Source organism: Leptodactylus fuscus, chromosome 5, assembly GCF_031893055.1.
Source record: "Leptodactylus fuscus isolate aLepFus1 chromosome 5, aLepFus1.hap2, whole genome shotgun sequence".
In the NCBI taxonomy this organism is placed as follows: domain Eukaryota; kingdom Metazoa; phylum Chordata; class Amphibia; order Anura; family Leptodactylidae; genus Leptodactylus; species Leptodactylus fuscus.
In genome coordinates this window covers 44,552,158-44,568,695 of record NC_134269.1, presented here as the reverse complement: position 1 = coordinate 44,568,695, position 16,538 = coordinate 44,552,158, and the positions used below count along the sequence as shown (strand labels likewise).

At 40.9% G+C, this 16,538-nt stretch overlaps 1 protein-coding gene across 4 annotated transcripts in view; it reads right to left on the bottom strand.

The window, feature by feature from the left end:
* Positions 1-16,538, bottom strand: part of SLC4A5 (solute carrier family 4 member 5) — a 54,658-nt gene that overhangs the window by 22,126 nt on the left and 15,994 nt on the right. For all 4 annotated transcript variants that reach the window (XM_075273002.1, XM_075273001.1, XM_075273003.1 and 1 more), the window contains 6 exons: positions 9,938-10,067; positions 5,009-5,169; positions 3,728-3,883; positions 2,365-2,460; positions 1,054-1,109; positions 778-935 (listed from right to left, as the gene is read on the bottom strand). In XM_075273002.1, the coding sequence (XP_075129103.1) occupies positions 778-935; positions 1,054-1,109; positions 2,365-2,460; positions 3,728-3,883; positions 5,009-5,169; positions 9,938-10,067 (757 nt within the window). The remainder of the gene's footprint in view (positions 1-777; positions 936-1,053; positions 1,110-2,364; positions 2,461-3,727; positions 3,884-5,008; positions 5,170-9,937; positions 10,068-16,538) is intronic.

Genomic DNA, 16,538 nt, shown 5'->3' with positions numbered 1-16,538 from the left:
CTTGGCTTGTTTGCCTCACCTGTCCTGACTTCTGCCAGCATAACAGAACTCTACCTGCCTTGACCTTAGCTTAATCTGACCATGATTCCTTCCAATTGCCTTGATACTGCTATTTGGAAACACCTTCTTGCTAAAGCGATATCTTCTGCTAATTTAGGGGAAGCAACCTGGGCATCCTCATTGGGGAAAGTCTATAAACCCTTGCAAAGAATAGAGCGAAAAAGGCAAAATCCCTTAAACTGTGCTCCCTGAATAATCCCTAAGTGACCCACTGGGCCCATATTTCCAGTCGGGCATTGTTACACTGTGAACATAAGGAACATAAGGCCTGAGAATTAGGAATATTGAGGGAGGCCTGATACTGTCAATATAGCTGTCAATAGGTCAATAAACGATGAGGACATGTATCCTTAAGATGCTACTTCTCATCCGAGGGGGCTAACTCTGAAATAGCAAGATATTAAATTCTGGTATGGAATCAACATAGACTTGCTTGATGACTTTCAGCAAGTGTATCAGACATTAGTGATCATCATGTGGTTTATAAATAAGAAAAGGCTTGTGTAAGAGAATATGGCGGACATGCCAACAATGGCTAAGCAGTAACTATATACTGACCTATGTCCCTGCATGGAGCCCTCTACTAGTCTTATCTTAACTTTTTCCTTGACAGTTAGAAGATAACATTCTTTAATTGGTGACAAATATAAGATAATATATATATATATATATATATATATATATATATATATATATATATATATATATAGCCACTACCTAGTGGGCACTGGGACCTCTGTGACACCTCCGAGCATTAGAGACTGGACCAGTCGTACGAACGCTACAAATGGTTTATCCAAAAAATCTACTTCTCCAACCAAAACATTAGAAGCTTCTGCATCCCTGGGAATTTTCTTCATAAACTTATTCCTCAACTGAAAGAAAAAAGAAGAGACAGGCTAAATTCAGATGATGCGAATTTGCTGAAAACCCAATCGACAACTAGTGGAAAAAAAATTGGGAAGAAAAATAAGCTCGGTGAAGGCTCCATACCTGGTCAGTGCTTGGGGTCTCTGTGATGTCATTCATACTCCTGCTATGGGCATGACCTATGGAGAAAAAACAGAGATAAATAAGAATATCAAATACCTTCATGTCTATAAATTTCAGCATCACAAGTTATTTTTTTAATTATTTTCCATAGTTTATTAACAAACTTTGGATCCTTTTTGTGAAATCCTGCATTTTTTTAAACTTACGGTAGTTACACTTTAAAGCGTTTATCCATATTTTCAGAATTGATGTCCTATTCAATTTTAGATTGTGGGGGTCCGACTGCTGACACCCCTGAAGATCAGCTGCTTCCCCATGCCAACACGAGTTGCAAATCTATGGGACAACCATTGCAGTATTCGCAATAAAAAGTACAGGGAGTGAGCCCTGCAGCTGGCGTTGGCAAGGGGAAACAACTGATCTGCAGGGGTGCTAGAAGTCAGAACCCCAGAAATCCAAAATGAATGAAAAATATCCTAACCTATGGATAGTACTAGAGATGAGCGAGTAGTATTCGATTGAGTAGGTATTCGATCGAATACTACGGTATTCAAAATACTCGTACTCGATCGAGTACCACTCGCTGTTCGAATGTAAAAGTTCGATGCAGAACCAGCATTGATTGGCCGAATGCTATACAGTTGGCCAATCAACGCTGGTTCTTCTCCTACCTTTAGAAGTCTTCTCCGTGCAGCTTCCCCGCGGCGTCTTCCGGCTCTTCATTCACTCTGCCAGGCATCGGGCCTGGGCAGAGCCGACTGAGCATGTCTGCTTGTAGTGTGGGCATGCGCAGTCGGCTCTGCCCAGGCCCAATGCCTGGCAGAGCGAATGAAGAGCCGGAAGATGCCGCGGGGACGCTGCAAGGAGAAGACTGCTTGGAGGATCCAGCCCAACCCTCACTCGTGGACTTGGTAAGTATAATTTGATCGAACGTTGCCTACCCCTGAAACAAGCATTTTCCCCCCATAGACTATAATAGGGTTCGATATTCGATTTGAGTAGTTGAATATTGAGGGGCTACTCGAAACAAATATCGAACCTCAGTCATTTTACTGTTCACTCATCTCTAGATAGTACATACATTTTGAAAACTTGGATGACTCCTTAATGTGTATGGGTGCATATAGGTCGAAAGAGTCATTGTAAAGGTTAATGTGTTCCATGATAAAATCGTGTTGCGTTTTATTACAGTTGAGAAAACCATTCACTGTCTTTATAACCTGTGAGCTGGTCAAATATTCTCCACTCAGAACATTACACGATACTGTCCATTACATACACCACATATACAATATAGAAGAGGTGACCTACGCAGTCTTCCATAAGTAGCATTCTGCCTCATTCTTAAATCCTCTGTGGAGCGATGGAGGTGGTTACCGATAGGAACACTTGGGACAGGAATTCGATCTAGGAGAGATGAAAAAAGTTCGTACAGTCCACAGTTATCTTAGTATATTAGTATACAACAGTATATAACATAACCTTCACCTGGACCATATTTAATTCCTTTGTCCAAGGCTGAGTGCCTTACTGGTGCTCTGACTGGCGCCCAGGACCTGGTATACCTCAACAGCCCCACTCTAGATATACCACTAAAACATAGAAACGTACAGAAATTTGTTCTCGTATGGTCTCATCTATAGAGTTATAGTGATCTCTTACAAACCACCTGGGAACCATTGTATAGTTACCAAGCAAATTCCTGCTTTAGTCCCTCCATCCTCTCCTTTCCCTCTGGAACCCCCATATTGTCCAAATCAATGAGCCTATGGTGGTAAATTCCAAATATAAGTCTCCACACACCTGAAAAGGTGGTCTCTCCCTAAGGATAGATGTTATCCCCATAATCTGGTCTCTCAGCCTCTCACGGATTTGCATATTCTTCCCATAAACCAATAGTGGTCAGATAGCAGATATCCACCTACATGTAGACTCCGGAGCAGGGATCAGTAGATCTTGATCTTGATCCACCAGACTATTTTGTCACAGGCCAATGTAGGTGTGAACAGTTCTCTTTAAAGTAATGTATTGCCATTTTATTTTATCTATTTAGGAAAAGCAGTGAAATTTATCATTTTTTCTAATCTGTTTTTTGATTGTAGCGTTTTTATTGTATTCTCTGTATATGATTATGGCGGCTGCCAGTGATATGCTTTACAATATAGTCCTGACTATAGGCAGCACTCACTGAGGTCCATGGGAAAGTTCTCTAGACATACACCTTGCATGGTGGAAGTAGATAAATTGTGACATCATCTATTGTCGATGAGTAGGGGATGTAATGATGGATCACTATAGGAGTTATCTGTAGAGGCGTGATCTTCTATAGTGAACTTATTTGTGATGTAAATGAGATCACTGTTGCAATGAAAACCACTACAGAATTAGGAAGTATGAGGCAGCCATTAGGCTTTGTGAACAGAGTGAAAATTGCAGGATATTTTAATCATTTTAATAAAGATAATGACATGAAAAATTAAAAATAAAACCTAAATTTAAAAAAAAAAATGTTTAAAAACGGTTTAAAAAGAAGTAAATTTTTGGTGACACTTTCAACAAGAGCGATATATTGTATGTTAAAACTAGTAGTTATCTTCGCTACGGAAGAATATTTAAAAGACAAGTTGAAATGTTTCTATTTTCTAAAGCAAAAATATCTATTTCTAAAACTTACTGGTATTGGAGGAGACAGACTTTCCAATGTCCGCCAAAGACCGGTGAATGGGTTTCTTGGTTTGATGTCTATGTTTCCTTAATAGGACATAACTAATTTTCTCCCTGAGGTCAGGCTTCAGCATCCCATCTTCTACCTGCTTCTCAATGATGTCATCTGTAAGGGAACGTAGTAGAAGTCATCATGTAATTCTCAGCAATGACCCTAAGATCAGCTTGACTTGAAACAAATTTTTACGCTAAGATCACAATAGTGTTGGGGCGTCTAATGTTGAAGGACTAGAAGAACAGACATATGGACTGCCAATATAGGGACACCAATAGACCCAATGGACACTATTGGCTATAATAGGGTCTATAAGGAGTTCTTTTCACCCGAAAACTCTGGATGAAAAAGTCAAGCTTGCAGGACTTTTTCAGCCAGCAATTCTAGACAGACACTGCGATAGAGTCTTCAAATGGAGACTCTTATGCAGATGTGAACTGAGCATTCAGCCAATCAACACTGGTCCTTCTCTCACCTTTAGAAGTCTTCTCCACGCCGCATCCCCGCATCATCTACACTGTAAGCGGCCATTTTCTTGTAGCGCGGGCATGTGTAGTCGGCTCTGCCTAAGCCCAATGCCTAAGCAGAGTGAATACAAAGCCGGAAGACGACGCGGGGACGCTGTGCGGGAGAAAAATCCAACCGGACTCTTACTCGTGCTTGTAATGTTACCTCAAACCTTGAGTTAAGGATTAGAGATGAAGTACTCGATCGAGTTGGTATTCGATCGAATACTACGGTATTCGAAATACTCGTACTCGATCGAGTACCACTCGCTATTTGAAGGTCAGATTCGATGCAGAACCAGCGTTGATTGGCAGAATGCTATACAGTGTATAGCATTAGGACAATCAACACTGATTCTTCTCTTACCTTTAGAAGTCTTCTCCGCGCCGCATCCCCGCGTCATCTACACTGTAAGCGGCCATTTTCTTGTAGCGTGGGCATTAGTCGGCTCTGCCTAGGCCTGATGCCTAAGAAGAGTGAATTCAAAGCTGGAAGACGACGTGGGGACGCTGCGTGGGGAGAAGAATCCAGCCCAACCCTTATTCGTGGACTTGGTAAGTACAATTTGATCGAATGTTGCCTACCCCTGAAACAAGCATTTTTCCCCCATAGACTATAATTGGATTCGATATTCGATTCGAGTAGTCGAATGTTGAGGACTACTCGAATCGAATATTCGAATATCGAATAGTAAACTGTTCACTCATCTCTATTAAGGATATTTTGTACCTATGATCTGTGGGAGGGAATAACCATCTAAATCAAGTAACACAGTTCCAGTCTGGAGACACGTCCGTAGCTCAAACAAGCTGTGTAGGGACAACGTAGATACGTGCGGTTTACTCCACCGCTCTCCACCTTCTTCTACTTTCTCTTCAAATTTTATCCACCTGGTTAAAGCAACAAAAAAGTAATAAATGCAATGAGGGCAATGAACAAGCAGATTTTCTTGAAAGTAATTCCACTAAATTCCACTTTGGGCCCCTTAATAATTCGGCCAACAAGGGAAAAGAATTAAGACAGGCACAGTGTTAATAAATTCTGGCAATAAATGTAGGAAACCCTCTATTTCATTCAAATGAGCCAAACAAGCAAAAAGTTGTGGTTCTCAAGGAGGAAACGGAACCCTATAGCAGAACCCAATCCCTTCAAATTACAATGGCCTCGGATAACAATAATGGTTACTTTACAATGCTCTTCTCTACATTTAACAAAACCTCAGGCAGTGCTGATCTAGAGCACACAATGGACTGGTGTAATATACTTCAATGTTTGGGATCCAGTTACAGTTTATCTATTGCCTGGATGCAAATTAAAGAGTCAAAATCAAGACGGAGCTTGTGTTCCTTACTGGCCACCATGTCCGTTTAGTGTTTTTTCCTATATTTTTCCAGTTTCTCCTTTGGTTAGTGTTCTATAGCTTGTGAAGTGACCTGATTTGTTTCACCCCATCTTGTCTGGCCTCACCTTTGTCCACTCTATGGCATTGAGTCCTGCGTTGGTTTTATTACTTGACCATAACTAGCCTGACTATGCTTCCATCTACTTCATGGTACTGCCCTGCAGCCATGATCTTGTCCTATCCGACTACGCAATCCTGGTTTGTGTGACTACCATTACCACCATCTCCAGTGAGTAGGAAGCATGTTTGGTGCAAGAAAACAAACGTGTTCCTCAATATCATCCCAGAGGGAATACTATGATCTACGAATATGTATGTTTCTGCAAGACATTCAATAACCTCATTATCTATAAGTTAAATGTTCGGAATAAAATAAGACGCCTACGGTATATACAGTACGTAAAGTAGGTAAAGCTTAAAAGCAAGACAAGAAAACATGACCTAGTAAATGACAAAACAACGAAGAACTTTACATTTCTTGGACTAAGCTAATCCTGCTCAGTTTGTTTTCTTCTTCCTTGATTTACTAAAAGTTGCGTGACTTGTATTATGGATTACGGCTAACACAAGGGAAGGCTTGAAGAAACAAATAATTTTTAAGCAGATGTACAATCAAACGGCATGGTAATCCTAATCTTCCTAAACCTTTCAGGCCTGTTAGGTTTCTGCCTTTCTCATCATTATAAGTCACTCACTATGGAGCCCCATAATGGGTGAGGGTGGAAGATGCACACTTCCTATATAGGTATTGTATATTTTGGGTACAGTCTGATTTCTGCAAGGTTCACATTTCAGATTTTGCTGCTTCACAGAGGAGAGGTTCTTCTAGGTAACAAAACCCTAGGTTCCCAAGTTGTTCTCCGGATTCCATTTTATTTCTGAAAGTCACAGCAGTGAGAAACCCTGAGACCAACTCATCCCTCCAAAAGTGGACAACATCTTTGACAGTCCAATGCACGTTATGTGAAGGGTCTGCTGGACTCAACTGAATGCCATGACCTTATCCGTACAGCACAATAGGCTTAAGATGGCCATATATCTTCAATAGATATCGTCAGCCATTACTAGCAACTCTTCCATACTTGTATATTTAGTTCGTCCAAGTGTGTGTATTCTCGATGGGCCGGATACTTCCTGAGGAAGCTTATCTCCCCTGAGGACAAAGGATCAGACATGCTGAAATTCAACATTTAACCCTGGATATGAGGGGGTGAGGGAATCCGCACCCAAGAAGCAAAGAACGTGATTGTCGTACATTCAGCTGAGTTGTATACCAAGGACAGGGTTCTTATTTTTTTTAAGCTACCAAGCAGGGCAGAGGGTGCAGTTGCATCAGGCCCAGGAGGCTTAGTGGGCCTATAAGCACTGGTATCAGTATTGAGATTGCAGCTTCCATCTGGCCCATAAACCAAGGAGACCCACAGATTACCCTAACCACACTAAGGTGGATTAAACTCCTTATCACCCGTAACCATCACTATCAAGAATTCACTGTAGGGGGCCCGGACAAAAGACTGCACCGGGGCCCACAAGACTTTAGTTACACCACTGCTACCAAGAGCTGTGCCCTCACTGAGAGACTACTTGTAACCACCAAGCTACCCGTCTTATGTAACTCTTGCAACCATTAAGCCTGTTGCCTCTTGTAAATCTGTTGTAACCACCAAACATCAGACTGAGCCATTCTGTCATCCTTGAGTGAGGCCCCAAAATATACCACTGTTGTGGTCAATAACCCTAAGGAAGGAATGACCCTCTTAAAACTATGCTGTACTCTTAAGTGTACCCGATGTAACTTCCATTCATTACATCTACTGCATTGTGGGCCTGTAACAAGGCTTTAGTCTTATCAAAAATCTAATAGATGACAATTATTTATCCTAAATTCCCATTATCACTATCCACACCGGCAGATTAAGGTAATATCTGGTTTTAGAAGATTACCTTTATTTTCTAATCATGTTAGAATTGGTTTTGATAACCTGCGGCTTAATGCCAAACCAGTGGGCGCCATTTATTGTAGTAATTAACCCTACCCCAGGGTGAGGATGATGAAATACCATTAACCCTACATGTGATATACTGAATCTATACAACCTTGACTTCAGATGATATACAAAACCAGGGGCTTATGGGAAAATATCACCTGATTGCTTTTACGACCATTACGATTTATGCCTACTCTTCAATAAGTCGGTTTGTAGTTATAAGGGCAAGGAGGGTGGGAGTTTTGGGGGACGACGTGAGCACAATAAGGCACTATTTAGTGGATATGTGTCCTAGAGAGAAAATTCCTTGTGGATTTTAGCTTCTGACTTGTTAATCTCCTCGCTTATTAAAGTGAGCATTTCTCTGGGCTCATGTAATACTTTCATTAGAATGTAAAGCGGGATTTGTTATGTTGTCTTAATAAGGAATGCATGCGGTTGTTTCATTAGTGCGCTAATTTGTTTCAGGTTGACACATATTACTTATTGCTGCCACTCCTTTCCTCATTACACAGCCGCTAATTAAACAGTTCGCAACGTGGCCAATGGTGGAATCAAGTGGAGGACATGACTGTGACAAGACGGACTTCTAACTATGGTCAACCTAAGCCTGGAATTGACATATTCACATATAGGAATCCCTTCTATTTGTCATTAAATGTGTCTGAAATTTTCCCACGGTGGGACTATTAAAGGATTATCTTATCTTATCTTAACAACATTCCCTTTCAATAATCATGTACATGGCGCTACTGCAGCTATAATATAAATCAATATAACATGGTCACGTATAGGGAGAATTTGGAGACTTCAAAACAATGCATACAATACCATAATGTATATACTATAGTATAGTGCAGTATAGATCCAGAGGACAGCAAAAAGCCCCATGAGGCTGATACCAATTGCCCATGTCAGGGGACTCCAAATCCAGCAATGAGTATAAAACCCTGAACCAACTTGTTTTTACCAAAAATATAAAACCTGTAATTCGTAATATTTAAGAATCCATCCAAATGTGTATTATGACCACATATAAGGGGGTAGGGGGGAAGAATTTAAAAAACAATTAAACAAATTAAAAAAATTTAAAATAATAACAATAAAAAAATAAGTTAAAACCACTGGTATAATATATGCAAAAATAAAAATAACATAAAAAATCCCTGTGTATCACCAAAAAAGGGCATAAAAATTATTTGACTAACCTGAACGGAAAAAAAAACTGTTTTAGCCTTCAAAACCACATGTACAAAAAAAACAAACAAAATTATGTCCAGTACTGAAGTAGTTAAAGAACAATGGCCTCTCTTCATTTATCAACCGATTTTACTCTTTCCTGCTTTTTGTGTTACCCCTAGTTCACATCCGTGTTTGTATTCCGTTCAGGGGAGTCCACATGGGGACCCCCCCGAACGGATTACCATGCACATTTGTAAGTGGAGTGCAGTGAAAGCACGTGGACCCCATAGACTATAATGGGGTCCGTGTGTTTGCTGCCAGATCTTTGCAGGGAACATGCGGACAGGAAAGTAGATCACAATCAACAAGCACTCCATTATAGTCTATGGGGTCCGTGTGCTTTCACTGCACACCTCTTGCAAATGCATTTGGTATTCCGTTCGGGGGGTCCCCATGCAGACTCCCCGAACAGATTACCAAACACTGATGTGAACGAGGCGTGACTTCTAATATGGAAGTGTCTGGCTATCTGGCAGGGACATTACATGTATGAGAAGATAACCTGGCCACAAAAAGGACGGAGTTTCTGACAAGTCCCAGACCATAGAAAGTTCTTGGATTCATGGTCTTGTTCATTGGCAACCAATCAGGATAAAAGATTGTTATTAAAATGATTGCAGAAAATCTTAAAAAAACATTTTTAATTACTTATATTTGCAAAAATAATTCACTTTTAATTGTCTACCCATATAGGTATGGTTGTGTTAATAGGAAATCCTTTTTAATACCATTTGCTGGTGCTTCTTAGCACCCAGAATAGGACAAAACCCCCATTAGCCCCCCCCCCCCACTAAAGTGTGCCCTAGATACCCTGTGGAATAATAAACGCCTTATAGTGTTATATGATCATATTTGTAATATATCATTGCGTTAAAGCCAAAATCAAAGTTTATCCCTGATCCTGTAAAGTTATCCAGATTTGATGAACTAGATGTAAGAACATTGTGCGGGAGCTTCATGGAAATGGAAATGATTTTTCTACTAGTTTATACATATTTTATTCTAACGTATAGGTCCATAAAATACCTTGCAGTTTCCTTCCACTCCAGCTCGTCGCCATCATGCTGCAGAGTATCCATCTCTGTGAATAATGTGGGATTCGGCGCCTCTTCATCTTCTCCCAGAATGTATCGCAGACGCTCAGCTGCCGGAGACACTAGGAGTGACACCATCATTAGAGCAACATAAACATCATGTATCTCAGTTTTCTGCAAGTGATCAATTATTTCAATGCAATACAGTCTAAGTCATAACAGGATTAGAATACAATACATAATAGAATAATGTATTAATAATATATAAAAAAACACTCAAAAAGTTACTGACAGGGTATGAGGCCATATCACATCATTGTTTTCCAGATAACATAATACTCTTTTACCTTTTCCAGGCACAGTTCCCCATAAGAGAACCAACGACTGAGCTCCCATAACAACACCAGCCTCAAAACTTCATAGTAGAATCGGCCCAATAACACAATTCCACCATTACAATATCATTGCCAGCCATAGTGCCCTCTAAATAGTGCCCACGCAATCTTGCCCCCAGTACAATTTCAAGCATGCATATCATTCAGTACAATATTTAGCTCGATGCCCCAATAATGCACCAAGTGATCTTCCGATGGGCCCCCGCTCTTGGAGCTGACTTTACCTTTCTGGTTAATATTGGTTCATCGGAGGACCAGAAGGATCATTGATGAAGAATCAAAATATAACATCAAAACATATTCAAGGGTAATATGCAAGGGATTGGCAGATACAGTATATACTACATGCCATTATATCAGATGACCATCGTACCATCCAGGGGCGTAACTTGAGCGGGTGCAGTTGCACCGGGCCCAGGAGCCTTAGGGGGCCCATAAGCACTGGCATCAGTATTGAGATTGCAGCTTCCATCTGGCCCATAAACCAAGGGGACCCACAGATTCCCCGAACCACACTAAGATGGATTAAACTCCTTATCACCCGTAACCATCACTATCAAAAATTCACTATAGGGATGAGGTAAGGGGCCCAGGACAAAAAATTACACCGAGGCCCACAAGACTTTAGTGACGCCATTGGTACCATCGTCATATTTATTTCCCCATTGCTTATTTCATACCTTATGGCGGTGTGTACCCAAACTTAGTGAACCCAACTATATTGTGGACCCAACTGTTGAATTCTAAACACTAGTGAATAAGAATACTGCTAGTGATGGTGATAGTTTAGTGGGTTTATGAAGACCTTCTACTCTTATAACAGACTTCTTTGATGATAAAAGTGAGAGGAGTCAACTGGTTCGATGGATGGTAATATGACCGAGTTGAGTCCCGAACAGGAAGGGGATAAAGTTAGTGGGTGATGCTTACATTCCAAGATGGATTGGTGGAGGGTTTCTAGATGGGACTAGGAAGTATGGACCCTCAGCATGAACCTCATTTCCATAAAGATTAATATACAGTAATAGGCTGAGATAAGACATATTAAGAAGATACAGAATTTCTGCAAGCGACTAGTATCATGTATTCAGTGAAAGGTTTCTTCGAAAACACAGATGATCCCTCCATAGTGTAACGCTCTGTGTATCTGAATTCATGAATGGTGTAATCTCAAGATTTACTGCATTCCTTGAATTACCCGGATTGTAAGAGTTTAAGCATCCTGCTCCTTATTGTGAGCTACAGACCGCTGTTCCACCTTTATGGGCACGTACCAGAATGTAGTGTGATCCGCCTGGCTGTGTATGGTACTTCACTACTCATACATGCAGAGAACTGACGGACTTTCTGCTATAGTCACAATAATAGGTCAGGTTGAATTTGTCAACTCAGTTATAAAGATGGATTATTCTGATAATATTAATGTCATCCATTATTCGGGAGAAGTATCAGGAACAGAAAAACTCGACCAAACAGATGGACACTGCGCTACTCCAGATAGGATGGAAATGTACAAGCACTTTATTGAGAATTCTTTACACGACGCAATAAAAACAGCGTTTCGGGGATTCCCCCTTTTTCAAGTGTATCAGAATACACACACGTACCCTTCCAGGCTTAGATTGGGGGGAAAAAACCTGTGGAGTCTGTGATGCAAGTGCGAGAAGCTGTACACAGCTGGATACAGCTTCTCGCACTTGCATCACGGCACACCACAGGTTTTTTCCCCCCAATCTAAGCCTGGAAGGGTACGTGTGTGTATTCTGATACACTTGAAAAAGGGGGAATCCCCGAAACGCTGTTTTTATTGCGTCGTGTAAAGAATTCTCAATAAAGTGCTTGTACATTTCCATCCTATCTGGAGTAGCGCAGTGTCCATCTGTTTGGTCGAGTTTTTCTGGTCGTTACCTCCCCAAGGGGTTGTCGGACATCCTTGCTGCTGCTATATCTCCAGTGACACCTATCAGTTGAACTGTCAAGAAACTTCCTTTTACCTGGGAAGAGACAGCGGAGGGTTGCTCGGTACACAAGTTTGTGTTAAGTATCAGTCACAGGCACTGACTGGCATCGCTATGCAGAGTCCACTGACGGTATACAGGAGGCTGAAAATCATAGCTACTGTATATGTTTCCAATGGTATAGGAAGGTATCTTCCGCAAGGTGGCACTAGAGTGAGTTTTCTTTTTCCATCAAAGAGAACTTATTTGTATAATTTAATGGCCAAGGTGAGATTTACATCAGCCTGGATATTTTATCAGAATTCTTCTCACTTATAAAAAGCAATTCTGATGACATTTCTTATTCTACCTCTTTTTTAGGTCTGATCTTGAGCTTTACCTTACAGAGGGGTGCTTACCACCTCCACCAACTCTAGTTCTTGGCATCGCTCCACTGAGATCTGGATTTTTTCCCATCATTCCTGAGCAATAAGTGCTGTCAGTTTTGGTGTCTGATATGCTATTTAGATTCTGTACTGTCAGGTGGGCAGTGTCAGACAGGAGCAGGAAAGGCATGTGACTCAGCGCTCCAATCAGAGGTGGACAGTGTCACAGTTCAGAATCACATCCCCTGCCTGACACCATCCACCTGACAATAGAGAGCCTGCATAGCATATCAGGCACCAAAACTAGCTGTACTTACTGCTCAGGAAATATTGTCTGTTCATGTACCCAATTTTTTGAAAGTTTGACGAAATATTTTTGAAAAATAAAATATAACACTTTAAATTTACACCCCATCTTTGAGCAAACTTAAACATATTATGTACCCCTGCAAATGTAAATCTTAAAATATTTATCCAATATGGTGAAAAAAATAGCTGAATCATCATTTTTTCACCGTTTCCCCTTTCCTCAAAAACTGAGTAAAAAGTGATCAAAACATTAGACTTCCCCCCAAATATAAATAAATGCTACATTGCCCCCCAAAAAAGACACCTTACATACCTCCGTATATGGAAACATGGGTGTCAGAATATCGTAACTACAATAATTTTTTATTACTTTTTTTTTTTTAAAGTTTTTCGATTTTTGTAAAAGTATTAAAACATAACAAAAACGATATAAATTTGGTATCACTGTGACCAGGCCAACCCAAAGAATATAGGGAACATGTAATTTTTATCGCTCCGCTCAATGAACACTGTGAAAGCTAAAACTGCTAATGACATTTTTTCTAAATCCACCCCATTCAGAATTTTTTAGCTCCTCAGAATATTAAGTGGTACGAGTACAAATTACAATTTGTCCAGCAAAAAATAAGCCCACATATAGAACTGTCAATGGAAAATATAAAATGTATGGCTTTTAGAAGGTGGGGAGTAAAAAACAAAAATGCAAAAAATGAACAATGTGATATGGGAATGGGTTAAATACACAGAATGGCCATACAATAGAATTAACAACCAAATAATTTAATTAATTAATTAATTAATTAATTAATTAATTAATTAATATATGGCTATCTCATGGTTAGTTCTACATTATGGTGTGAACTGTAGTGTATTATGTTGATATCAACTTTTATTAGCTTTATACAGTATAAAGCCCGCATCAATCTGCGTTGAGTATTACATTCGGGGAGTCCGCATGGGGCCCCCCGAATGGAATACCAAACACATTGACAAGCGGTGAGCTTATAAAAGCACACGGACTCCGTAGACTATAATGGGGTCCGTGTGTTTTCCGCACCGAACATGCGGAAAGAAAAGTTCTTTGTGAACTATTTTCCTCTTTGCATGATTCGTGTGGTGAATGCACGGAAAACACATGGACCCCATTATAGTCTATGGGGTCCATGTGCTTTCAGTGCTCACCGCTTGTCAACGTGATCGGTATTCCTTGAATGAAATACCGAATGCAGATGTGAAACAGGCCTTAGTAGAAACTACTGGACAGAACTCCATGACAGGATATTCATATATGGTAAATTTGTTGCGGAACATTCCGCAACTGAAAATTAGTTCCATTCATCTAAATGGGGTTGTTTCGGTGGAAACCATATGGATGTCTGCAAGTTCCATAGCACTAAAAGATCAAAGTGAAATTCTTCTTCTTTTATACAGTAAGAATCAGGCAAAAGTTAGCCAAAGTGTACATGGATGAAACGTAACACTGACTGTGTTTCTCGTAACGCAGAACGAGTTGCTCTCAGTAGGTGGCACTACCTCTGCATGAAAAGCGAAAAATAAAATACTTCCAGCAGGGGTCACATTATTTCAAAGAGCCATTAAGAACAAACCTAACAGTCTCCTCTTTGTTTCTTTGGCTGGCTTAGTCAGAAATGCAGTTTTTACGCATTGTATGTCAAAAGTTAATCCCACATTATTTCTGTAGAAGAATTCCTCTTCGTTTTATACCTACATTCTGGAAGGGTTTAATCTCCGAATACTGACAGCGCAGAGAAAAATCTAATAATGTTCATTTGTACTAGAGAGAATCGGAGATAGCAGATATGTATCTAGTACACACTGGGGCACCTGAAATTCTAGCATCTGCCAAACAATCCTGTCCTCAAAGTAAGGTGCCCGCAACGTACACGGAACATCATAAAGGATTTCATTATAGTGAAAAGATGTTTTGTTAAAGGGGTTGTCCGCTTTGGATCATTTCCCTCTGTCAAAAGTTTCCCATGGAATAAGCAGATGATTGTTGGGATCCCTAGTTGTTAGCTATGAGATGCTTCAAAAACGCCTGGAAATTCTCCCATTGGTTTCAGCTGGCTTCTTTTTTTCGGTACTGCTTTTTCCAGTTAGGCTGGGTTCACACTATTGCCGCTGTCCGCTCCGGGGTTTCCATTGTAAACCCCAGTGAAACTGGACAGGGACGGCTTGCCGGTGGTCAGCTTTAAAACCCATTCACTTGAATGGGTCTTTAAAGGTAACCACCGGTGTCCGTATGTGGCCTTTCCATCTGCAAACTGTTTTTTTTTGCACAGCACTGAAAATATGCCTCCCATTGAGTTCAATGGGTTCCGCACGGAAAACAGAACTCATTGGAGTCAATGGGAGTCTATTTTTCAGCGCTGATTCTACCGCGAGTTATCATGCCAGAATCAGCGTCAACTTCCTCCTTGTGAATGCCCCCTTAGTCTGCCAGCCTGTTACAGCTAACACACCTGGAGGCTTGGCATTTTTGAGTGTTGCATTGCTGAAGTAGAGGCTAACTATACCTCTCCTATATGCAACCCTAAACTTAACCCTGGTTTGTGGTGGATACAGGAGGTGGTAACTTATAATAGTCACAGGAGGAAGCGCCACCTAATGGATCCACGGCATACAAGGCATACACCTGATTTTGTCTACTTTATTCTAACATCTACCAACCTACTAGAGGCTAAAGGAAAAACAAAGGCGGCTGTGGGCAGGAGAGGGGATCGGTGAGCAGGGCCGCAGCACTCAGAGTATTTCCTGGGTGAATGGAACTGCTATTGTTATATTATGGGGTCTCTTCAGATCCCACAATATAATGAGTGGAGGCCCAGGGAAGGTGAGTAAACTTATCACACAGTGTTACTCAGCTCTTGAATGATGTCAGAGACTGACCTCAGTAGTCATGTGCGTCACGCATTTGTCATTATGCATAATGGTGCTGGCGTCTACTGGCAATACTTGTGATACTGGTAATACTTGACTGCCATTCAGGAGGCCCAAATCGGAGCCCATGAGAGGTGAGTAACACTGTTGTTAGTTATGTTTACTCACCACCCCTGGGCCACCGCTCATTATACTACATAATAATAGTTTGTGGGTGGCAAACCCCAAAAATTTTTTGGGTTCAACGGAACCTGAAATGTATGGACAATTTGTAATGAAAAGTGTAATGGCCACAATAGGAAACCATACTGTGTGTAGGGGCTACTATGGGACATTGTTGGGCCAGGAAAGGAGAGTTATACTGTGTGGGGACCAGGAAAGTGGAACCTATACCATGTGGGGGTGGGGGACTCAGTGAAAAGTTTGCTATGGGGCCCAGTCTTTGTTAGTTATACCTCTGAATGGAGGTGCATTCACTCTTTCTCATCCCCTTCCATCATCCATAGTTATCACTAATTGCATCCTATGTCTCAATAGATATGGCCCCCCTAAGGTCCCGGACCCTGTGGCAGCTGTTATTGCTGCTATTCCGGGACTTACACCACTGGTTATCAATAATTGCACCCTAGGTGTCAGTGGATATGGACCCCCACAGTTGCTAGGTC